Raw genomic sequence first — 26,324 nt, 5'->3', positions numbered from 1 at the left:
AGAAGCCCCTATCTTTCTTTTAGAGTGGGCTTTAGGGGGAACAGATAGCGTGCGTTTTGCTTTGTGGCAGCAAATCTGAATGCATTTTACAATCCACCTAGCTATCCCTGATTTAGAGATGGGGTTGCCTTTATGTGGTGGAGAGAAAGAGACGAACAGTTGTTTTGTCTTTCTGAAAGGTTGTGTTCTCTGGATATAGTAAAGTAAGGCCCTTTTAACATCCAGTGTGTGTAGAGCCCTTTCTGCAACAGTTTGAGGTTGCGAGAAAAAAAACGGTAATTCTACCGATTGGTTTAGATGAAAGGGTGAAATGACTTTGGGTAGGAATTTTGGGTTGGTACAGAGGACAACCTTGTTCGGGTGCATTTGGAGAAAAGGTTCTTGTATAGTAAGTGCTTGTGTCTCACTGACCCTTCTAAGGGAAGTGATGGCTACAAGGAAAGCTGTTTTCCATGTGAGAAATTGCAGTTCGCATTTATGCAAAGGTTCGAAAGGCGGTCCCATTAGCCTTGAGAGAACTATATTTAAGTTCCACACAGGTGAGGGTGGCACTCTGGGGGGAATTATTCGTTTGAGGCCTTCCATGAAGGCTTTAATGGCAGGCACTCTGAAAAGTGATAGGTGCTGTCTGTTTTGTAGGTAAGCGGCAATTGCTGCGGGGTGTAGCCGAATGGATGTATATGCTAGGTTAAATCTTTGTAGATGAAGTAAGTAGCATATGATGTGCTGTATGGATGCGTCTAGAGGGTTGATTGTGTTGTTATGGCAATAAACAACAAATCTTTTCCACTTGGCAGCGTAGCAGGCTCTAGTGGTAGGGCGCCTAGCTTCTCTGATGACGTTCATACAGTCGGGGGGAAGGTTAAGGTATCCGAATTCTAGGATCTCAGGAGCCAGATCGCAAGGTTGAGCTGAGCTGGGTCCGGGTGTCTGATCTCTCCATGGTTCTGGGTTAGGAGGCATGGTGAGAGGTGTAACTTTTGGTGTGGCACTACCGAGAGTTCCAGCAGCGTGGTGTACCACGTTGTCTGGCCCATGTTGGAGCTACTAGAATAAGTGTGAGGGAGTGCTGTTGTAGCTTTCGCACCACTAATGGAATTAGTGGGAGAGGTGGAAAGGCGTACGCAACTTTGCCTGACCAGTTCATCCATATCGCATTGCCTTTGGACAATGGGTGTGGATATCTGGCAGCGAAGCTTGGGCATTTTTTGTTTTCATGGGTGGCGAATAGGTCTATCTGTGGATGACCCCACATCTGAAAGAACGGGTGAAGAACCTGCAGGTGAAGTTCCCACTCGTGGATCTGCTGCGTCTGTCTGCTGAGCAGATCTGCCATGGTGTTTTGGACTCCTGGGACATGTTGGGCTAGGAGAAAGATTTTGTGTGGAATTGCCCATCTCCATATGCTCTGTGCTAGTTGAGAGAGCTGTGGAGAGTGTGTGCCGCCTTGTTTTTGAATGTAGTACATGGCCGTCATGTTGTCTGTGCGAATAAGGACTGCCTTGCCTAAAATATGTGTCTGAAAGGATTTTAGGGCTAGAAAGATTGCCAGTAACTCCAGATGGTTGATATGGAGTAACTTTTGTTGCGGCGTCCATGTGCCCTGCACTGTGAGGTGTAGTAGATGAGCTCCCCAGCCGGAGAGCGATGCGTCTGTTAGGATTATTTGTGGAACCGGGTCCAGGAATGGTCGACCTCTGGAAAGATTTGTGGTGTTGCACCACTGCAGAGAGCGATGGGTGCGACCGTCTACCAACACCAGATCTGTCAGTTGCCCCTGAGCCTGGTTCCATTGGCGCGGTAAGCACTCTTGGAGTGGACGCATCTGGAGTCTTGCATGGGGCACTATGAAAAATGCAAGAGGCCATCATCCCTACCAGTTGTATAAACACTCTTGCTGGGAGAGAGTGTTGAGGTATGAATCTTTGACGCAAAGCCTGAATGCTTGCAATCCTGGCAGGATTGGGGTAGGCTATGGCTTTTGAGGTGTCTATGGTGGGACCGAGATATTGCTTTGTGTGGGATGGTATTAGCTGGGACTTTTGGTGGTTCACTGTGAAGCCTAGCCGGTGAAGTAGTTGGATGGTAGTGGTGGTGTGATGTACACATTGGTTGTAGGACGTGGCTTTTATTAGCCAGTTGTCCAAATATGGGAAGACGTGAATGTGCTGTCTTCTGAGGTGTGCCACCACTACCGCCAGGCACTTGGTGAATACCCTTGGTGCTGTTGTGACCCCGAATGGGAGCACTTTGAACTGGTAGTGTTGCCCGTCCACTACAAATCTGAGGTACTTTCTGTGAGCATGGTGTACCGGAATGTGAAAGTATGCGTCTTTCAAGTCCAGTGTGGTGAGAAAGTCGTTTTGGGAGAGGAGCGGAAGTACCTGCTGAAGTGTTACCATGTGAAAATGGTCCGAATGTATGTATGTGTTTAGAGGCCGGAGATCTAAGATAGGTCGTAGAGTCTCGTCTCTTTTTGGTATCAGAAAATATAGGGAGTAGACCCCTAAATTTTATTGATTGGCAGGGATTTGTTCTATCGCCTGTTTTTGTAGGAGGGAGATTATTTCCCGTTTTAGTAACTTGGAATGTTCTTGCGACATTGGGCGTTGCCTGGGTCAATTCTAGGCAGTACCCTGAACGAATAATTTGGGTCACCCATCTGTCTGATGTGATGGTCTCCCAGACGTGAAAGAAATTTTGTAACCTGCCCCCGACCGGAGTGGGATGGTCTGGAGGGAGCAGGGAGAAGTCATTGGGTAGGTGGTGTGGCAGAGTGGGTGGTATTTGTTTTGCCTCTGCCTTTATTGTTATTGCCTCTATAGCCGCCTCTTTGATAACGCCTTGTGAAGGTGGATTGAGCAGGGGATTTGTAGGACGTGGACGCACTATCTGAGGAGTAGCCTCTGGCCGTGCTCCGAAAGGAAGAGCGGCGAAAGGAGCGCCTAGAAGGGTGTGACTGCAGGGCTCCCATAGATTTCGCCGTATCTGTGTCCTTCTTCTTCTTCTCGAGGGCCTCATCTACCTTTGGGCCGAATAGATGTTCTTGATCAAATGGATGATTTAATATGGAGGCTTGTACCTCGGGTTTAAAGCCTGAAACTGTCAGCCAAGCATGGCGACGGAGGAGGACGCTAGTGTTAATGGCCCTGGAGGCTGTGTCTGCTGCGTCTAAGGCACAGCGTATAGAGGTGTTAGTTATGGTCTTACCCTCTTGAATTAACTCATTGGCCCTATTTTTGTATGTTTCTGGGAGATGGTGCATGATGGTTTCTAGTTCATCATAATGCGCCCTATCGTATCTGGCCAATAGCTCTTGAGTGTTGGCGATACGCCATATATTGGCTGCCTGTGACGCAGTGCGCTTTCCTGACGCGTCCAGTAGCTTTGACTCCTTGTCAGGTGGTGGTGCATCGCCTGACGCCTGGGAGTTTGACCTCTTTCGTGCAGTGGAGTCCACTAGGGAATCCAGTGGCGCTGGCCCTTTGATATAGGCAGGATCTGTGGGGGCAGCTTTATACTTCTTCTCTATGCGTGGGTTAATGACCCTAGCCCTGACTGGGTCTTTAAAAACCTCTGGCGCATGTTTTATTACCCCCTTGAGCATAGGTAGTATAGAAGTAGACCTATGTGCGGTATCAAAGGTGTCAAGGAGGAAATCTTCCTCTACTGGGTCAGTGTGTAGCTCTACCCCGTGATAATGTGCCGCCCTCTTAAGTAGGTGGTGAAAACCTAATGAGTCTTCTGGTGGAGATGGCCTGGATGGATAAAGGTCATCTTGTGGGACATCTGGAATGTCTGGATTATTATAATTGTCCCATGGGTCTGGGGATCCTGTAGGGGTGGGGTCTTGTGGCACATCCCCTGGATCGTAGTATGGGTCCCCCTGATCATCATGATCTGGAGACGAGGTCGGAGAGCGATGAGGCAGGGGTGGAGAAGGCGGAGGGGGCGGAGGTGGAGAGGGTGGAGGAGGTGGGGAAGGCACTCTGAAAGGGGAGGTAGTACAGTCTTTCCTCTTTGGAGGTGGAGGCGGAGCCGGCTTGTCCAAATGTCTCTTTTTAGTAGAAAGTGCCAAATGTCCAGTTTTTGGATCCTTGGTAAGTGTCTTTTGCAAAGGATCCGGTGTAAACAGTTCCTGAGACAATGTTTGTTCGGTCGGCGCCGAAGGTTTCGGGCCGATGGCTTTTTAGGCTTGTCCGTGCCGTGCTTTTTTGGAACCTCCGATTTTTTGGTCGGCGCCGAGGTAGGCTTCGGCGCGGGAGTGTCGGTGTCGAGGGCCTTATGATGTTTGGTCGGCACCGAGAGGTGGGATTTCGACACCGAGGACTTTGGTGCGGAGCTCGGTGTCGAAGTAGAGGCCGGTTTCTTTTTCGGTGCCGAAGTGTGTTTATCGGCACCGCTGGCAGTCTGGCTCGAGCCCGAGCCGGCGGAAGGCCTATTAGGCTTCTTCACCGGGCCCGAAGGTGGGGTGTTTGAAGCAGTGTCCTTGGTCTTGCCTAGGCCCGGAGGCGAAGGCGTGACCAAAGCCTTTTTGGGTGTCGGCGCGGGTGTGGGAGGGGGTATAGTACTCACGACCCTCTGCGCCGGGGTGATGTCCTCCACATCCGAGTCGTCGGCTTCGGAAGCACTGACGAGGTCCTCTTCGCTGTGCTGCTGTCCCGGAGCTTCGACGTCGTCCCCGAAGATGTCGACTGGAACGGAGGTCGAGGAGTGCGCCATGTTTCGTCTGGCCCTTCGATCTCGAATAGTCTTTTTCGATCTGAAAGACTTGCAGGCGGGACAGTCTCGAGCCTCGTGTTCAGGGGAGAGGCAGAGGTTGCACACCTCATGAAGATCGGTGTGGGGGAATTTGGACCCACATCGAGGGCACTTCTTGAATGGAGTTCTTTCCATCAGCCGGGACCGGAGCTTGGATAGGCCCGAAGGCCGCCGTCGACGACTGGAATCGAAGGTGTGTCGAAAAGAAGGTGATTGTAGGAGATCAGGATCTGAACAATACCGCGATGATCGAGGATTCCGCTTCGATCGTCGAACTGGAAATGTTCGGAACCGGAGCGCGAAGTATTACATCCGAGCCCGATGGCGGAAAAAAACTATCTGAGGTTGGAGCCGAAGCCCATGCGCAATACGAACCAAGGGAGGAGTCACCGACCTCGTGACTTCCAAAGACTTTCCAAGAGGAAAAAACAAACTGCAAACATCCGGGCCCAACACCAGATGGCGATCTATGCAAAAGTGTGTAATCTGCAGCTCATATGCGTCGAACAGTGCTCTTTTTGACATGGTAACCCCCACTTTTTGCCCTAGTACTGATGCTTTTTGACTGAAAGTGCAATGGGTCCCTGCTAACTAGGCCCCCAGCACCAGTGTTCTTTCCAACAAAACAAGGTAAATGTCCAATTGTAACATATTTAGCAAAGACTTTAGCACCTCTGTAAGTCCTTAGTAAATGGTACCCTTAGTAACCAGCGCATGGATACTAAAGAGGGTCCCTATGGGCTGCAGCATTATGTCACTTAAAGGGACCCGCACAAAAACTGCATGTAGCCTGCCATCGCAGGATGCGGGAAATGGCGCAAACTGTTTTGAAAACAAGACATGGCACACTCCCTGTGTGCCATGCCACGGTACACTGCACATACTATATGTAAGTTGCCCCTACAGCCCGCGTTCGAGCCTTAAGGCAGGGTGCATTATGTTATATGTGAGGGCCCATCTGAATGAGCAGGTAGGCCTCTGTGATGCCTGGTTCCATTCCTAGATATTGCAAGTGATCAGGCAGCTATCTTAAGAACGTGTCCGGGGCACTGGTCATTATGAGTTACCTACCTACATGATGGCTGCACTGAAACCAATGGTGTTTGGTATCAAACACCTTGTCTTATTAACTCTGTACTGATGCGAGTACTAAATTTATTTTGCCATGCACCCAGGGTGCATCGTAGAGGTGCCCCCTGAAAATCTTCTAGTCCTTTAGTGTGTTGGCTGACTGGTATTCTTCAGCCTGCCACCACAGACGAGTTTCTGATCTCTTGAAGGTGAAAGCCCGCACTCTCAGAGGGCAGAAGGAATGCCTGCTCTGAAGGAAGGTGTTCACAAATGCTCTAGCAGGATGGTTAGTGAATTAGCATGTCAAGGCCAGCGGCTTCAATGTCTCTGCCACCTTAGATATGCAACAAAGGCTTCCACTCAGACCTGGGGGAATACCCCCGTCCTGAGACCCATTTGGCACCAGAGCAGGCAGGAAATAAGTTAGTCAAGAGACGGGTCACACTTTCAGACTAGGCAAACCCCTAAAGGGGGGCACCTGAAGTGGACAGACAAGAAAGGAAGAGTTTCACCATTTTTAAATAGTTGAAACTAGGGAACTCCCGGTCAGGTTTTGCCCACTGTTACACACAAAATAAAGGGGAAAGAGGTACCTCTCCTAAACCATCCTCCTAACCGCACATTCTTACACACACAAAAAAAAGAATAGAAGGAAAGAAAAACCTCACACACAAAACTGCAAAATTTGTTACAAGTGCCCTCACCCACTAGTAGTGGCATGTTTCATCACTGGGCTTGCTAACAACATCCCTGTGCAGACCAACACCTGGGGTGGAGCATAAGGGAGGAGGAGACAATACAAACATAAATGTCTAAGGGATCTTAATGTGTAGAAACTAAATTATATATGTTTAAAACTGGCTCAGGAATATCCCCAACAACTTTTATTCATGGATATCCCTGACAGGATTAAAAATACTGTACAGGACGGTGATGATAGGGAACGTTATTATTCTTGCACCCCTCCTATCTACAAAGTTGTCGACATGTTTTGGCCGTTATCTGTTGCCCATAAGTGTCAATCGGCCTTCATCAGTGGAAACTACAATGAATCATGAAGAACAAGTTACTTACCTTCGGTAACGCCTTATCTGATAGCGTCTCCATTTATCTGCAGATTCCTTACCTTAGAATTATCTCCAGACGTCAGCCTGGATTTAAAAAAAATTCATAAGCAGTACCCCTGCATGCCGGTAGGTGGCATCGTTCGGCTCCACGTGGCATTGTTGGCATCATCAGTGTCAGCATAGACGTGCGCTGTGCCTATGTAGGCGTGTAGGAAAGTGCCCAGTTTTGCATGGTTACCCCCTAACTTTTTGGCAGATACCCGATGCCAACTTTTTATTTTCACCTGCCTGCCTGTTCCTTTTGCCGCTGCTGCCCCTGCGGCCCCTCCACCAAGGAATTCCCCCGCTCCCGCCACCCAGCCTCTCCTCCCTCCCACCTCCCCGACTTAATGGCGGCCGCTGCATGGTCGCGCAGCGGACGAGCGCAGCGGACGAGCGCAGCGGACGAGCGCAGCAGGCACGCCGCCGGCGCGCCGAAAGGCAATCCAGTCTGCGCCCATCCACGGCTAGCACCAGAAACCCTGGACCGCCAACAACCCATCGCTACGACACCACCACCCTCCTCTCACTCAACCCTGGAAGACTTAGAGAATGCCAACAGGCCTCGCCGAACACGACCCACGGCCAGTTCTCCTGCCTCGACTGCCGCCAGACCCTCACAGCCACCCCGGCCTCCAACACCGTCGACGCCAGCACCGGCGACACCCTAAAATGCATCCTCCTCAATGTACGCTCCGTACACAAACACGCCATGGAAATCTGGAACCTACTCTACTCTCTATCACCCGACATCGCCTTCTTCACAGAGACCTGGACAAACGCATCCTCCGCCCCCGACATCAGCACCGCCATCCCAAACGGATACAAGATCCAGAGGAAAGACCGCCCCAACCACCCAGGCGGGGGCCTCGCCATCGCCCACAAGAGCACCCTCCACCTCACCACCTGCAGGGAAACCTTTCCCTCCGTGGAACACCTGCACTTCCAGATCCAGTCCACCCCTAAAGCCACACTGCGAGGCACCCTCGTCTACAGACCCCCCGGCCCCCGAACACCCTTCGCCACCACCATCACCCCCCACGCCATCACCTCAACAAACTACATACTCATTGGAGAGCTGAACTTCCACCTCGACAACCCCAGCGACCCCAACTCCACTATCCTTCGTGACAACCTTGCCAGCATCGGACTTAAACAACTCGTCAACACACTGACCCACAGAGGAGGATACACCCTCGACCCCATCTTCGCGGCTGGAAACAGCATCCAATTCAGCCACACAACGCAGCTGCCATGGACCGACCACCACTGCGTACACTTCGCCATCAACAAACCCAAGGCACCCAAACCAGCCCCACACCCACCATGAAGGAACTGGAGCAAGGTTACCGACGAGCAACTTAACTCCACCCTCACCCGAGACAACCACACCTGGGCACCCGACGCAAACGACGCTGCCAGCGAACGCCACACCTGGATCTCTGACTGCGCAGACGAGTCTGCCCCGCTACGCAACCCCGACAGACAATGCCCCTGGAAAGCCGCCTGGCTCACCACCGCTCTTCAAGAAGCTAGATGCACCTGCAGAAGCCTGGAGAAGAACTGGAGAAACACCAAGACAACCAAAAACCACACCTTCTACAAGGACGCCATGACAGACTACCACAACCAGATCAGAGCCACCAAGTGGAACTACATCCACAACAAAATCCTGGCCAACTCCACCAACTCCAAGGAACATTTCAGTGTCATTCAATAATTCACCAACCCACTCAGCGAAGCCACAGACATCACCCCATCCCAAGACCTCTGTGACAAGCTTGGAACCTATTTCCACTTCAAGATCAAAAACCTCTATGACAACTTCATCGACCATCCACCAGGCGCCACAGACGGCCCCCCAGAAACACCAGCCAGCCCAATGTCTCCAAATGGACACCGATCACGGCCGAAGACACTGCATCGACCATGAAAAGCATCCACTCGGGGGCCCCCATCGACCCCTGCCTCCCTCACATCTACTACAGAGCCGCGGCTGCCATCGCACCCAAACTACAACGTACCATCAACACCACCTTCAAAACAGGCACCTTCCGAGACGACTGGAAGCGCGCAGAAGTCAGACCTCTGCTCAAGAAGCCCACAGCTGACCCCACCGACCTCAAGATCTATCGGCCCATCTCGCTCCTCCCCTTCAAGTTGCAGAGAAAACAGTCAACAGGAAACTGACACGATTCACTGAAGAGAACGGCATCCTCGACCCGTCCAAATCCGGATTCCGAAGCAACCACAGCACAGAGACATACTCGCCGCCACAGATGACATCCGCACCCTCCTGGACCAAGGCCACTCCACAGCCCTCATCCTACTCGACCTATCAGCGGCCTTTGACACCGTCTCCCACCGCACAATAGTCGCCAAACTATACAATACAGGCATACAAGGAACAGCCCTGGACTGGATCCGATCATTCCTCACAGGAAGAAGCCAAAGGATCAGACTCCCACCCTTCCTCTCCAACCCCATGAAATTCACCTGCGGAGTCCCACAGGGTTTATCCCTGAGCCCCACCCTCGTCAACATCTACATGGCCCCCCTCGCAGCCATCGTCCGACAACACGGCCTCAACATCGTATCCTACGCTGACGACACCCAGCTCATCCTCTCCCTCACCAAAGACCCCACCACTGCCAAACTCAACTTCCAGAAAGGAATGCAAGACGTCGCAGTCTGAATGACCAACAGCTGCCTGAAGCTCAACGCCAAGAAGACAGAAGTCCTCGTCCTCGGTACCACCCCTTCTGTATGGGACAGCACCTGGTGGCCGGCCGCCATTGGAAGCCCACCTACCCCCTCGGACCACGCCAAGAACCTCCACATCCTACTCGACTCATCACTCACCATGAACCGACAGGTCAACGCCGTCACCTCCAGCTGCTTCAACACCGTCCGCATCCTCCGCAAGACCTTCAAGTGGATTCCCCCTGAGTCAAGGAAGACAGTCACCCACGCACTCATCACCAGCAGACTGGACTATGGAAACGCACTCTACGCCGGCATCAACAAGTCCCTACTCCGCAAACTCCAGACAATACAGAACACCGCCGCCAGACTCGTCCTCGGCATCCCCCGACACAAACACATCAGTCAGCACCTACGAAGTCTCCACTGGCTATACACGCTGTCTATCCGCTCGAGGGACAACTCTGGTATAGTCTTTTAAATTAATGCAAGTGTATTGCTGTACCGTAAAATCGGAAAAACATCGCTTTGATTTGAATGTTTTTAAAATCACTGAGAAATAAAACTGCTTTTAGCCCACTTACCCGCACATAAAATGTCCTCATTTCACCCGCTGCTTAGCGGGAATCGGGGCCACTGTTCAGCTCTGAGCGCCATCTTGAGTGGGGGGATTCAAGTTTGATCGCCACCTAACAGCCTAACTGTGACTGCGCTCTCGTGTCTGGCTGACTGCACTTGCCTGCCTATTTAGGACAGGCAATGCAAGCGCGCAGCGAACCAGACTCTGATTGACCTGCCATCACGCTGTCTATCCGCTCAAGGGACAACTCTGGTATAGTCTTTTAAATTAATGCAAGTGTATTGCTGTACCGTAAAATCGGAAAAACATCGCTTTGATTTGAATGTTTTTAAAATCACTGAGAAATAAAACTGCTTTTAGCCCACTTACCTGCACATAAAATTTCCTCATTTCACCCGCTGCTTAGCGGGAATCAGGGTCACTGTTCAGCTCTGAGCGCCATCTTGAGAGGGGGGATTGAAGTTTGATCGCCACCTAACTGCCTAACTGTGACTGCGCTCTAGTGTCTGGCTGACTGCAATTGCCTGCCTATTTAGGACAGGCAATGCAAGCGCGCAGCGGGCACGCCGATGGTGCGCCGGAGGCACGCCAGAGGCAAGCCCGTCTGCGCCCGTCCGCGCCTCGGACGCGCTCAGCCACGCTGCCCGTCCCCATGGAGAACAAGACCGAATATATATTCAAGGGAAGAGCTGCATAATATAGGTAAGGGGGAGGGAAAGGAACATCATCTTTCTCCACCAACCATGGATAAAAAGCCCCTAAACTGTGGACTGATCAATAGTAGATCCCTGATAAAACATCATCTAGAAGTGTCTCTTATGATAGAGGACATGGATCTTGATGTCCTATTTTTGACTGAGACTTGGACTAGCATTAACACTTCTGTAGAAATGGGGTTTGCTTGCCCTGTAGGCTATAAAATCTTGCACAAACCAAGGGCCGCTGGAAGAGGAGGAGGAGTGGGAATGATCTTCAAGTAAAAATGGAACTTTGCTCCGTTGAAGGTAGACGAGGTCACAGGGATTGAGCTCATGGGCTTCTCGCTGCAAAATGTCAAAGGCAGGTTACTTACAGGATTGGAATGCTATAGACCGACAGGTCAGGATACCCAATATCAGTTACTCCTGGATACCATTTCCAATTTGATTGTAACCCACGCCAGAATGATTTTATTGGGGGACTTTATTCTTTGGGATAATGGAAATTTAGGTAACCATCTGAGAGATCTAAGAGATACTTGTACCAATTTTAACCTACACCAGTTGGTGCTGCAACCAACCCATCAAGGAGGGCATGTTTTAGATCTCCTGTTTGCTAACCAGACCGAGACTGAAGTGATAAAAATACTGCCACAAAGTTGGACAGATCATCATCTAATCCTCTTCAGTATCAAGCTATTCAGAACAGAAAACGATAAAAAATGCCCGACTACATTCCGAACGGGTAGAGAGTGGGCCAAACTAGGAAAAAATAAGACCCAGCCGATTTTTTCTAAAGCTAATTTCTTTGATCCTTCTATCTCCGTAGAGGAAAACTACCATAAATACTGTAATCACATAACGGAGACTTTGGACCTGCTAGTCCCAGTCTTAAAAACAGGAAGAAAGCATCTGCCCCGTGGTACAATGAGGAACTGAAGCGATTGCGAGTGCTATGCAAAAAAGCAGAAAGGAAATGGAGAAAGAACTATCTAGAGCAGGACAAAAAAGAATTTAAATCAGCATTGATTAAATACAAAGAGTTTATTTCTAAGTCAAAAGCTGACTTCTATGCCAATTCCATTGTACAAGCTTCTAATGGCACAAAAGCTCTTTTCTGCCTTGTTAGAGATCTCTCTAATTCAACCTGCCTAAGTAATAAGGTGACTGCTTCGCAGAAACTCTGCGAAGAGATTGCCTCTCACTTTAAAGAAAAATCACCAAAATTGTAGGGGACTTCCATACCAACAACCCGAGTGAGCTGGATATTCATCCCTGGAAGTTGGATGAGGAACCTCGGGTGAATACCTCCTTGGAAAATTTTCAAGCTCTCACGGAAGACTCTTTTAATAATCTGGCCCTCAGTGTGTCCTCGGGTTCTCCATCTGACCCCCTCCCACATAAAATCTGGAAAGCTTTCGGCCAGGAAACGCTCCCTTGGCTGAGACAGATCTGGAGCCAATCCCTGGAAGAGGGAGTAGCGCCGGAGGTGTGGAAGCAGGCAGTTGTGACTCCCCTGCTAAAAAAAACCTCATTGGACCCTACTATTCCAGCAAACTTCAGACCTATCCCCCTCCTGCCATATCCAATTAAAATTCTGGAAAAAGCAGTTAGTAAAATCCTATCGTGTTACCTCGAGGATAACCTCCTGCTGGATAGGGACCAATTTGGGTTTCGCCCTGGCCATGGCACCAAGACGGCTCTGGCAACCGTTAGGGACAACTTACGAATGCGAGCCGACAAGGGGAATGCCACCGTCCTAGTGTTACTAGATATGTTGGCCGCATTTGATACGGTGAGCCATACAGTACTGGTGGGAAGACTGGCGAAGATAGGGGTGAAGGGACAGGCTTGACAATGGCTGCAGTCCTATTTATCAGAAAGACAACAGGTGGTGACCATGACACCGTTCTCCTCCAGTAAGTCTCCAGTACATCACGGGGTACCGCAGGGCTCTGCGATCAGCCCAATTCTCTTTAATATTTATCTGCGGCCTCTGTTCCCCATTATTAAATCCTTCGGTATTGACTTGGTCAACTATGCTGACGACACTCAACTGGTGTTTTCCTTGGAAGGGAAACAAGCGGTGTCCATGGATACGTTCCAGGAGTGTATGCGTCAGACTGCTGGATGGCTTAAGAAAAATTCCCTACAATTTAATGGGGGAAAAACGGAGGTGCAATATCGATCTGCTGCTAGAACTCCTCGGCATTTACTACTGGAATTTAAACTAACTCCTGAGGAAGAGACTCTGGTTCCAGTCGACTCAGTACGCAACTTGGGGGTCCTGATAGATAACCTCCAGATGGAGTCACAGGCCAATACAACTACTGGCGTGTGTTTCTCCTTGATGCGTATGCTACGGCAGATTCTTCCTTTACTCCCAAAGGCTCTGCGCCCCCTCGTTGTAAGGAACACGGTGCTGAGTAGACTGGACTACTGTAACTCTCTATATCTGGGAGCCCCCCAATACATTTTCCAGGGATTACAGAGTCCAATCTATGGCAGCAAAGCTGGCGCTAAATTGGCAACGTAGGTCTTCTACTACTCTGGCCTTGAGAGATCTCCACTGGTTTCCTATTAGAGAAAGGGTCTGCTTCAAATCACTTTGTATCGTATATAAAGCAGTACACGATTTGGGACCAATCCCATTGCAGGAAAAGTTTACCTGGTACAACCCCAAGAGGCAGCTCCGCTCCTCCAGCGCAAATTTGATGACAACCACCAGCTTCAAGTGCTCGAGGATGGGGGGTAGAGCCCTCAGTGTGGTCACTGCACGTCGATGGAATGAGTTGCCCTAGAGTATTAAACAAGCTAACTCTCTGACTGAGTTCAGAAAGAGCTTGAAACCCTGCCTATTTCCTAAGAACTGATCTTAGTCTTCCTTGTGTCACTCTGGTCTGCTCTCATGTTGGTCATATCTAAGTCTAAGCACCAGGATACCCGTAGGGTGGCAGTCTGCGCTCTATAAGAATCAATTACATTACATTACTGGCTCCCCGTGGAGAAAAGAGTCACTTTCAAAATCTTCACTCACGCCTACAAATGCCTACACAACAACGGTCCCAAATACCTCAACGACAGAATCAACTTCCACGTACCCAAAAGAAACCTCCGATCTTCCAACCTCGCACTGGCCGAAACCCTGCGCATCCACAGAGCCAGAGCAGGCGGAAGATCCTTCTCTCACATTGCAGACAAGACCTGGAACGAACTACCGGCACACATCAGACACGCCCCCTCCCTGAACACCTTCAGGAAGACCCTCAAGACCTGGCTCTTTGGCTAAACAGATCTGCAGACCTCCCCCCTCAGTGCCTTGAGACACTCACAGGTGAGTAGCGTGCTTACAATTCCCTGATTGATTGATTGATTGATTGAACTTGACTGAGTGTTTGCTGGGATCCTCCTAACCAGGCCCCAGCACCTGTGTTCCTTCCCTAAACTGTACCTTTGTACCCACAAATGGCACATCCCTGGCCACAGGTAAGCCCCTTATAAAAGGTATCATGGGTACCAAGGGCACTGTGACCAGGGAAGACCTTTAAGGGCTGCAGCACCTATTGTGCCACCCTTAGAGACCCTGCACCATAACACCCACACACTGCCATTGCATGCTGCGTGTTTTGGTGCAGAGAAAAGTGAAGAGTCAACATGGCATGCATCCCTGTGTGCCATGCCTGCAACCCACTGCCTGTGGCCTAGTTAAGTCACCGCCTTGACCACAGGTGAGGGTACAGGTGCATGAACACTGTACCCCTACAGGGTCCAAATCCATTCTTAGACATTGCAAGTGCAGTAAAGCCTTAAAGAGTATATGGTCTGGGAGCAGGTTCTTACGACCTCCACACTTCCATAATGGCTTTATTGAGACCTGGGAAGTTTTGTAGCAAACTTCTCAGCACATTAAACCCACACCGATGCCAGTGTGCGATTTAATGTAAAATGCACTCAGAGGGCATCGCATCTTAGAGAAGCCTGCTGAAAAACAGTCAGCCCTGGCGTGGTTCCTGAATGGCTACCCACCATTTGCAACCACCAGACAGGTTTCTAGACCCCTGGGTAGAGGGCCTGCGCTCTCTGGGTCCAGAAACAAAGCCCATCCTGGGCAGAGGTATCATGCCTCCTACCCCAGGAAGGGCTGGGTCCACGACGTGAAGCTTCAAAGGCCTGCCGCCTTTGTTAGCTGACCCTGCCTTTTGCTGCCCCCAGCAACCGACTCCCACCAGTTCTGACCCCCACTTTGGGCGAGAGAATCGTCGGGAAAACCAAGTAAGGAAGAGAGGTGTGCCCACCTTTGCCAATGCCACCCCTCAGGTGGGGGAGGCGAAGGGAAACACACATCTCAGTCCCCTCCAACTTGAGGATGAAGGGACCCAGCCAATCAGAGAGAGGCTCATGCCCCCCTCCGACTGGAGGGTGGCATAATAGGGGGTGTACTCAACCCAAGGAAGGGACCTATTTGTCCCAACCTGCACACCCCTGTAACACCTCTAACATTAGTATTAGACAAAACACAACCTTTGCTGTAAAACAGATACACATCTCTGCCTCTCTCTTCCTCAGTCCTAATGTCTTCCAAATGCCTCTTAGCCTTATGCCTTCTCTGTCTTTAAAAGTTCTGTTAGACATTGTCAGAACCCCTTTTAGAGGACCAAGGGGCTAGCAGGGATTACTGGGCCCAACCATGAGGGTTGAGGCATCTTACTCCTGATGTCCTGAGGCCTGACCTACTATGGACCCTGAACAACTGGCCAAGTACCCCTTCAGCACTTAACTCTCAAGAATAGCATGGTCGCAGGAGTCCAAGGTTTCTTTTATTGGTTTGGGGGGGGGGGGGGAAGGGGGGTAGATACAGGGAGCGAACACGACTCCAAATACCTACAGCAGCAGTAATAAATGATGGTACAGTCAAATACTCACTTTTATGAAAAAATGAAAGTATTTTCATGTTACCGCTATCAACACAAAGGTAACTACGACATTCACACACAACTACACCGGCCCCCTAAGGTCAAGGCTCTATTGCTTGGTAGACAGGCCAGGTGTCTCACTCCTTCCTGGCTCTAGCGATTGTGGTAATTCCCCAGTCATTTTGGCCAACATCTAGGGTAATCCTCACTAGTAGACCGGATCCTTAGAATCCACTCCGAATCTATTGTAAAGTCAAAAGCATTCCTTTGCCAAAGAGCTATATAGCAAGCAAGTTCACCCGGAGCCGACTTGGCTCAAATTCAGTCTTAAGCATCTGGAGTTCCTGAGCGCACCCCCTTAGCAGGCACTGGTGCAGCAGCACCTGGTTCAGGTGAGTTCACTGCACGCGGCCCACGCGGACTGCACTTAAACATCCCCGAGGTCCTCACACACGATCGTGCACCTTCAGCGAGCAGAGGGTCCTCGGGCTCCTCCTTACAGTTTAAGTCTTTGGTCCATCCCAGGGTGTTTAGGGTGGGGTGGGTGACGTAAAATTCCTAATGTGGATAACTCATCCCAATGCAGGTGCATAGGAGTTCCCACGTCGTTCCAAATCAGGTCACACTCTTTACTAATCCCAGTGACCTCCTCTTGCATACGGGGTCACCATATCTCCACTGTACCGGAAACTCATCCATTGGCACAGCAGATGCCTGCACAGCCCTCCCGATATACAGGGTCACCGATCCCTCACTGTGCACGGGCTCTGACTTGATTGACATGACGCTGGTTACAACTCACTTTCCAGCTCCTGACATACTGGGTTGCTGACACCTCACTGCACAAGGGCTCCAGGCCGACTGGCACATCAATTTACATAGCTCACTTTATAAAGGCCCTCTCCTGCATTAAGGGGATCGCCGATATTGTCCTGCACACCGGGCAACGACCTGACTAGTGCAGCAACCACTTCCTCACACTTCGCTCAGGAAATCACTAGACAGGATTTCGCACTGTATCTCGTTCCCTCCAATGCTCTCCTTTTCTTCACAGAGCACAGTGATCTTAGAAAGAACGCAGACACTGGTGCTCCAGGCTGCAGGGCAGGTGGTCTTGGATACATTGGGTGATGTCCCCTCACCCAACAGGGAAACTAGTAGGCTGTGGCCCCCAGTCCTGATCACAGGCAGAAGTCGTGCAGAACATCTCCTTCCACAGCCCGACTGGCTTCACAACAGTTGACAATTTTTGAGGCCTCAAGCTCCCCTTCTTATAGTCTATTTTCCAGACATCAAATGTGATTTATGGTCTGAGTCTCTGAAGTTTATTTTGGGGCTCAGTTTCTTTTGAAGTGACTTCTCTCTTCCCCTTGAAAGCAGTCTATCACTGCAGGAGTGGCTCCAAAGCTGAAAGCCCACAACACAAGACATGGGAGTGACTAGAGATCACACCTGGATGTCTGCCACTGTGATATGTGTATCAAAAGGTTAGCTCACGGCCTCAGGCCTACTCTTTGTGATTCCCTGATAAGCCCCTTCTCCATCCTGAGATGTGCCCAGGCCCCTTCCTAGTGACCTCTCTCTGAATAAAAAGAGCATCCTTTGAAGCGTACAGGGAAAACCTGGCTCTCCTTTCTCCAATGTGTCCCACACAGCTTGCAGTAATGCAGAAATACACAAATCTGTCTTTGGGTAGGGATTCCTCTACCTTATGTTTAACCATGAAGCTCTGGGTTTCTCAAAATGGAACCCACAGTCTGCCATACATTGCACCATTCACAGGCACAAATACTCTCAAACATGTGTATTTACACTACATGCACTGCATAGCACTGCACCCTTCATAAACTATGCCATTCAACGGCACACATACAACCAGCACATGCATTTAACATACACGCACTGCACTACATCCTTCATGAACTGTATTACTTACAGGTACACATACACCCAGCACATGCATTCACCATGCACACACTACATGGTACTGCATTATCCTTCCATTGTACCCTTCCCAGGCACACATACACCCAGCGCATGTACAAGACTGATGCGGTGCACAGCACTTCACAACAACCCAATGTAGGCCAAAGGTGAGTAAAGCACACAGCAGTGGAAATTGAAAAGAGTGAGCCTGTGGGCCTCACTCGTGATACAGCTTAAAAAGGGTCTGTTCACTCCTACTGATCACCACAGTGTGCTGCCACCAATGTGCTTGTGCTGCTTAACTCCTAGTGAAGGCGGCAGCCTTTCACCACTATGAGGGTAGCGCTTTGAGTACCCCTCCTGGTTCAACTAGAATGCAATCCGTGAGACAGGCCTGTGTCATGGCGCACATGCATGATCTGTGTTTGCCTATGACAACAAAAATCAGCATTAGGGATCCCGACAACAGAACAGTTGGGGCAATCAGGGCAGGAATGCAGGTCCATTACCAAGCAGATGACTTTTCAGACCCATCACATATATTGCAGCTTAACATTCTTCAGGCAGATAACTCCCGTTTATGTACGATGCTACCAGTATGCAATTCACTGTCTTGTCAGAAGTATGAAGAGCAATATAAATGCAAAAACAATACAAAAGTCCATGACTGGGACAGGAGAGGTGCAGGCACCTTAAGGTAACCTAACCACAGATGGATCTTGGTTTGGTCTCCAACTATTACCTCTCCCTTCACAGTTTCCAGACCATTCACTCACAACACGTGCACGCTGGCAGGTAATCTGACCATGATAATCTCTTGTACATGAAGGATGAAGATGAATCAGGGCTTCTCCTACCCAACCCTTCATTTGAAACCTGAATAGTGTGATATGTCACAGACCTCTGTAGTTTTCCACACTTGGTGTTAGACAACAGCTTCTCTCGTTCCTCCGATGTTCTGCAGGCCTTGTAAGCATCCAGGAGACTGGAGAAAGCAAGAAACCAGCAGTACACAGTGTATCATTATTTTGCACAAAGCATTAGTTTGATTAAAAACAGGGAACATTAGATTAATTTTAATGTGAGATTTTCTTATTATCAGAGTTACAATATTTTACAGCTTTTCTGTTTCCGTTAAGATAAGGCTAGTGATGGATGGTGAAGAAGCGGAAAGAGGCTTCCAAATGATTTTCTTCATGCAAAACATTCTAATTGACAAACAAAAGCAAATATGTGTAAATGGTTTCAGAATCACTAGACAAACGATAAATGACTTAAAACATTTTTAATACCAGGTATTTCGCTTGCAAGCATTTTCTAGGACGCAAATATCGAGATCAAAATGAATGGAAAATCAGAAAATACTCAAAACAGATGGCACCATGGAGGATTCAATGGCACTCACTCCTTCAGATAGGCCAAAGGAATTACTGAGCATTACATGAATTCTATCAACAAACATGGCTAAATTGAGAGAATGCTTTTTTTCCTTTTCAGTAGCAAATGTTAGTCTCAAGAAAGCATTGAGGGGGCTGTCTCACCGAAAGGAAATCTCTAGGAGTGCCTTTTGGCTAGTGCACTATTCCCACGTTAAACTCAAATAGTGCCTTTTTGCAGCCTCTGCTTGTTGCATTAAGTAGAGATAATACAAAGTCCTAATAGAGGCTCATCATCAATTACATCAGGGCCATAATGTGGTTATACTAGACACATACAACAGATACCTCAGTTATTATGTATTCAATCATACTGTTTAATTATTATTATTGGCATTTTTTTATTCATTCCTGGGTTTCAAGCTTATGGAACGGTGTAAATGTGTCAGCACCATGAAGCCTTTTTAGTTATGGATGCGCTGAACAAGTTACTAACCTTCGGTAACGATGTATCTGTAAGAAACATTAGTTAGTTAGATTCCTCACCTTAGAATATCCCCAGGCGTCAGACTGGATCCGGAAGATTTTTCGTCAGCAATACCCCTTGCGCGTCGCTAGGCGTCGTCTGCGGCTCCGCGTCCGTCGTCGGCGTCGTGCGCCGGGATGACGTCGTCGGAGTACTTAGACGCCGCCCTCGCGCGCTGACGTCAGTTCTTGTACATAGCCTTCCGCGCCAGGAACGCAGAGCCATGCAAAGACCGACACTGGTGCCAAAAATAAAATCTAGGGGCCTGAAAGGACAACCTTAACCCTAGATGTCAGTTCGCAGAACGGGGAGGATGGGAGGGTCGGTGAGGAATCTAACTAACTAATGTTTCTTACAGATACATCGTTACCGAAGGTTAGTAACTTGTTCATCTGAAAGAAACACGTTAGTTAGATTCCTCACCTTAGAATAGATACCCAAGCAATACCATCCCCGGTGGTGGGTCTGCGAACCAAGATCACACCAGAAAGTCCTGGAGGACAGAACGGCCAAAGAAGCCATCCCTCCGGACTTGGCTGTCAAGGCAATAATGCCTGGCAAACGTGTGTAGCGAAGCCCACGTCGCCGCCTGACAGATGTCCTGCAAAGGGACTCCCCGTCCCAAGGCAGTAGTAGCCGCCGTGGCCCGAGTAGAATGGGCGCGCAGCCCAACAGGAGGGTCCTTTTTAGCCAAGGAATAGCAGATTTTTATACACAAAACGACCCACCGAGAGATGGTTCGTTTGTGCACAGCTTTCCCCTTCTTAGCGCCCACGTACCCAACAAAAAGCTGGTCGTCCACCCGGAACTGTTTCGTGCGGTCCAGATAAAAGGAGAGCGCACGTTTTGGGTCCAGACGGTGGAGCCTCTCTTCCTCTTTGGAAGGATGCGGAGGCGGAAAGAAGGTGGGCAAGGTGACAGACTGCCCAAGGTGAAATGGAGTCACCACTTTAGGAAGAAAGGAGGGACGAGGCCGAAGGACAACCTTGTCCGGATGAACAGATAGAAAAGGAGGCTTTGAAGATAAAGCCTGGAGCTCACTCACCCGTCTAGCCGAGGTGATGGCTACCAGAAAAGCAGTCTTTAGAGTTAGAAGACGAAGAGGGCAATTGTGAAGAGGCTCGAAGGGAGCGCACATCAGGAATGTCAAAACCAGATTCAAGTCCCACTGAGGCATTACAAAAGGGACAGGAGGGAACGTGTGTGTAATGCCTTTGAGAAAGCGTGTAACCACAGGGGACTTGAAAAGAGAAGGCTGATCAGGAAGCCGCAAGAAGGCGGAGATGGCAGCAAGATAACCTTTCAGGGTGCCCAGGGCAGAGCCCTGCCGGGCCAGAGAAAGAAGGAAGAGGAGAACCTCAGAAAGAGGGGCGGAAAGGGGATCCACAGCCTTTGCTGTGCACCATGCCACAAATTTGTTCCACCGGCAGGCGTATACCGACTTTGTGGAGGGACGCCTGGCTGCCAGAATGATATCACAGACTTCAGGAGGCAAGTCAAATGGCATCAACTGCCGCCGCTCAATCTCCACGCATGGAGGTGGAGGCTGGACAGGTTCGGGTGGAGGACCGTCCCCTGCTGCTGCGACAGAAGATCCTCCCGAAGGGGCAGACGTATCGGGGGATCGGTCAACAGACTGAGTAGCTCGGGATACCAGTATCTTCGTGCCCAATCCGGAGCCACCAAGATGACTTGGGCCCGGTCGCGCCTGATCTTCTTCAGCACTCTGGGCAGAAGTGGTAAAGGCGGAAAGGCGTACAACAGACCGCAACTCCACTCGTGACGAAAAGCGTCGCCGAGCGAGTGCCGCCATGGAAATTCCAACGCGCAGAACTGCTGACATTGCGCGTTCTCTTCGGTGGCGAATAGATCTAACCAAGGCTCTCCCCACTGCTGAAAGAGGCCTTGCACCACTTCGGAGTTCAGACGCCAGTCGTGATCCATCATGCACCGGCGGCTGAGTTCGTCTGCTCTGGCGTTCAGAGAGCCCGCCAGATGTTGAACCACCAGGGTGATGCCCTGGTGTTCCAGCCATGTCCAGAGGCGCAGAGCCTCCTGACAAAGGGTCCACGACCCCACCCCGCCCTGTTTGTTGCAGTACCACATGGCGGTGGTGTTGTCCGTGAACACCTGCACGACACTTCCCCTGACAGAGGGAAGGAAGGCTTTCAGTGCAAGCCGGATCGCTCTCAACTCCAACAGGTTGATGTGGAGACGAGACTCCGCCGGAGACCAGAGGCCTCTGATCTCCGCCTCTCCCATATGGCCACCCCATCCCAGGAGGGACGCATCCGTCACTACGACATGCTCCGGTTGGGGAAGGGAGAGGCTCTTGCCCTTGACCCACTCGCGGTCCGTGAGCCACCACTGCAACTGCTGTGCAGTACCCTCCGAGATCAAGACATGGTCGGACAGGTTGCCGTGATGCTGGGCCCACTGAAACTTCAGGTCCCACTGCAGAGCCCGCATGCGCCGCCTGGCGTGATGCACTAGTAGGATGCAGGAGGCCATCAGCCCCAGAAGCCGCAACACTAGCCTGACCGAAACCCGGGATAGAGGCCGAAAGATGGGAATCAGGGCCTGTATATCCCGGACCCGCTGTTCCGGTGGATGGACCCGGAACTGCGCCGAATCGAGAACCGCTCCGATGAAGAGGAGCTTCTGAGAGGGACTCAAGTGTGACTTCGGCACGTTGATGGAAAACCCCAGCAAATGCAGGAGATCCGCCGTAGTCTGGAGGTGGGAGACGACTGCCTGGGGCGAGCCCGCCTTCAACAACCAGTCGTCGAGATAGGGGAAGACTGGGACCCCTGATCTGCGCAGATGAGCTGCGACCACCGCCATCACTTTCGTGAACACCCGAGGGGCACTGGTGAGGCCGAAGGGGAGCACGGTAAACTGAAAGTGCTCTTGGCCCACCGTGAACCGCAGGTAACGCCGGTGGGCCGGCAGGACGGGGATATGGAAATATGCGTCCTGCAAGTCCAACGCTACCATCCAGTCTCCAGGGTCTAGGGCAGCTAAAACCTGAGCCAACGTTAGCATCTTGAACCTTTCCTTTCGGAGGAAGGCATTGACGTTCCGGAGGTCCAAGATAGGGCGCAGGCCCCCCTTGCCCTTCTTGGGAACCAGAAAGTAGTGGGAATAACAACCACGACCTACTTCTGGACTCGGAACGCGCTCGACGGCCCCCTTGGCCAAGAGAGCCGAAACTTCCTCGCGGAGAAGATCCAAATGATCCCCCGAGATACGGTGGTGCTGCGGTGGCATGGCTGGAGGGGTCGTCTCGAAGGGGAGGGAGTAGCCCCTTCGGACGATTTGCAGCACCCACCTGTCCGATGTTATGGACCGCCAGTGGAGCAGGTGATGGCGAACTCTGCCGCCCACTGGCGTGGTATGGGCCTGAAAGCTCGGACTAGGAAGGCTTTGAGGCGGATGCTGCCGGGGTGGATGTGGGCTGACCACGTCGGCCTCCATTTCCGCCACGGCGGAAGCCACGTCCGCGACCGCGCGCAGGTTGGTTCTGCGGCTGGTGGCTTTGCGGACGTGAGGAGGCGCCCCTTCCTTGGCCACGAAAGGGGCGAAAAGCGGAGGTGTGCGCCCGCGGAGCCGAGAGGCCCAAGGACTTGGCCGTAGCCCGGGAGTCCTTAAAGCGGTTCAGCGCACTGTCCGCCTTCTCACCAAACAGGCGAGTGCCATCAAAGGGCATGTCCATGAGGGTGTTCTGGACATCCCCGGAAAATGACGTGGACCGCATCCAGGCGTGGCGGCGGAGCGCCACCGTGGTGGAAATCGCCCGACCTAGCGAGTCCGTGGTGTCAAGCCCACATCTTATGGCGTGCCGTGCTGCATCCCTCCCATCGGCCAAAGCCTGGGTAAGACGCGTCCGGACCTCCTCCGGACACAGGGGCAGCACGTCCTCCACCGTATCCCACAGGGAATGGGAATAACGGTCCAAGAGACAGGCGGTATTTAAGGACCGCAGGCCCAAACTAAGGGACGAGAACAGTTTCTTGCCAAACTGCTCGAGTCTCTTGGAATCCCGGTCCGGCGGAGCGGTCGGGAAGGAGGATTGGGAAGTAGAGGCCTGGATAACCAGACTCTCGGGGGTGGGGTGTTGGGACAGGAAACTGGGGTCGCCCGGAGCAGGGCGGTGGCGCCTGGCAACGTTCCTATCCACAGGAGGAACTGTGGAGGGCTTGGACCAGGTGCCCTGCAGAACGTCAGTGAGGGCCTCGTTGAACGGCAGCAGAGGCTCAGTGGAGCTTGCTGAGGTTTGAAGCACCTCAGTGAGGATGTTGGTCCTCACAGCCACGGCAGGCAACTCGAGCCCAAGGGCCTCAGCCGCCTTGCGCAGCACCACAGAAAATGCTGCACCCTCCTCCGAAGCCACGGTCGGAGGAGAAGTGAATCCAGCGTCTGGCGAGGTGTCCAGCCCGCTGGCCTCCCCCAGTTCATCTGCCCAGTCCTGAGAAAGCTGTGACTGAACAGCCAGAGGGTCCTCGAACCCCTCCCAGTCGCCCCCTTCTTCCGATTCCTGATAAACAGGAGGAATGATCGGAACCGGACTGTAGAGATGGTAGGTCTCAAGCGGCGTCGGATGCGGCGTCGGGTCCGGATGAGGGCTAAACCGGGGCGTCGGCGTCACAGGCGTCGGCGTCGGTGGCGCCGGTGACGGCGTCGGTGGTTCAGGCGTCGGCGCCGGTGGAGGAGTGACAAGGTCAACCGGCGTCGACTGGGGCCCAGGCAAGGGCCCCGCGGGGACCTGCGGCGTCGAGACCGGAGTCGTCGACGGCGCCGGGGCCGGAGCCGCCGGCACGCGAGGTCGCCCAGTCGAGTCCGCGGGGCCCGAAGGCGCGCCAGCGGGCGTCGACGGCGGGGCCAGGCTCCTCATGGCCGAGAGGAAGGCACTGATCTCCGCCGGCGCCGCGTCAGCCCCAGGGACCGGAAGGTATGGGGGCGGACGCGGCGCCTGCGGCTCCGCCGGAGCCGCGGGGGTGGAACCACTTGGACCCTCGGCCGAGTCGCGCGACCGGCGAGGGGAGTCCGAAGAGCGATGTCGCCGCTTGGACTTCTTAGAGTGTTTGGACTTACCCGACGACTTGGAGCCCGACGATCGATGGTGGCGTCGGCTAGGGCTCCGCGAGCGATCCTTGGACCTCCTCCTGGACCGGGATCGCGCACGACGCGGAGCCGAGTGGCGAAGCTCGAGAAGCTTGCGGGACCGCTCCCGCCTAGCCTTCGAAGTCAGGGCCTGACAGTCGTTGCACGACTCCGCGTCGTGGTCGAGGCCTAAGCAGTAGAGGCACCGGCGGTGGTGATCGGTCACCGACATCAGTCGATGACAATCTTCGCAAGCCTTGAACCCAGGCATCCTACCGGCACCAGATGTCGACAGACAAGGATCAAAAATGATCAAAAAGATTTAGTCAAAAAAGACTAAAAGGGGTAGCTCTCCCGGATCTGCGCTTACTGGCGCGGAAAAAAGAAGAACTGACGTCAGCGCGCGAGGGCGGCGTCTAAGTACTCCGACGACGTCATCCCGGCGCACGACGCCGACGACGGACGCGGAGCCGCAGACGACGCCTAGCGACGCGCAAGGGGTATTGCTGACGAAAAATCTTCCGGATCCAGTCTGACGCCTGGGGATATTCTAAGGTGAGGAATCTAACTAACGTGTTTCTTTCAGATATATACATAATAAAATAATTTCTATATTTACCGCTATCTTCACTATGGTTGTACTGCAAGGATATATAAGATGCGCAGCATGTCACAAAAAAAATAACCCAGCAATGCCAAGAAAGTAAGAGATGTATATCAATGCAATTATCTATAAAAGATCGCTGTAAAAAGGACATGCAGTACAAGTGCATGTAAGATGTGATTTGTAAAGTGAGATACCCTCATTTTATGCATGATTTAAGTAAATGAGAGAGAGAGAGAGTGAGAGAGAGAGAGCGAGAGAGAGAGAGAGCGAGAGAGAGAGAGAGAGAGAAAATTTTTCCTCACTGTGACATTTACTCTAATAATGATAGCAAAGGCGGGGGCGTGGCCAACAACATGGCCAGGTAGCTGCGTTCTTCGCGAGCTCCGCTGGCCCAGACTTAAATCCTGCTGTAATCCTGACCCTCGACGCCAAAAAACACCTCCGCATTGATCGGAAGGCGAATGCAGACTGAGGAGTGCCCGGCAAGGGTAATACGGGGTGATCTCTGCCAAGATCTGAGACTTCTCAGTGCGGCACCCAGCGCGCGATTCCACAAGATGACGGCCAGCTGGGAGTAACCGGGGATGAATGCTGGCTTGGAGACACTCTCGCCCGGCGCGGTGGCGGTGAGCCTCGCAGTGGGAGAGCGGCTCTGCTCGGCGCCGCAGTGCGTCCCCACCCTCCACTGCAGCCACGGAGACGGGAGCCTGCAGCCCGCCTCGAGGGACCCCAGCGTTGGCGCAGCGGCGCTGAAAACAACGGTGAAGAAAGCAAGAGAGGGGAGCCCCCGTTGGAGACGTGAAGAGTCCTGCAGCCAGAGTGGACACGTGCGAAGCCCGCACTCTTCAAATGGAGACGGGTAGATGATTCGGCGAGGGGTGGTCAGCTCTCCTACTACCCCACCCCTGCTGGATCGTGACTGGCATGCAGCGGGCCGGACGCTGCGGCCAGCCT

The 26,324-nt window shown here is 51.8% G+C and overlaps 1 protein-coding gene across 1 annotated transcript in view; it reads right to left on the bottom strand.

Moving 5' to 3' along the window:
- The window catches only part of MUS81 (MUS81 structure-specific endonuclease subunit), a 306,294-nt gene that overhangs the window by 10,419 nt on the left and 269,551 nt on the right, over positions 1-26,324 (bottom strand). The window contains exon 16 of the mRNA XM_085625914.1: positions 18,660-18,743. Within this exon, the coding sequence (XP_085482040.1) occupies positions 18,660-18,743 (84 nt within the window). The remainder of the gene's footprint in view (positions 1-18,659; positions 18,744-26,324) is intronic.

This window comes from Triturus cristatus, chromosome 9, assembly GCF_964204655.1.
Source record: "Triturus cristatus chromosome 9, aTriCri1.1, whole genome shotgun sequence".
NCBI lineage: Eukaryota > Metazoa > Chordata > Amphibia > Caudata > Salamandridae > Triturus > Triturus cristatus.
The sequence above is the reverse complement of the archived record's forward strand: the minus strand, read 5'-3'. Positions and strand labels throughout refer to the sequence as shown.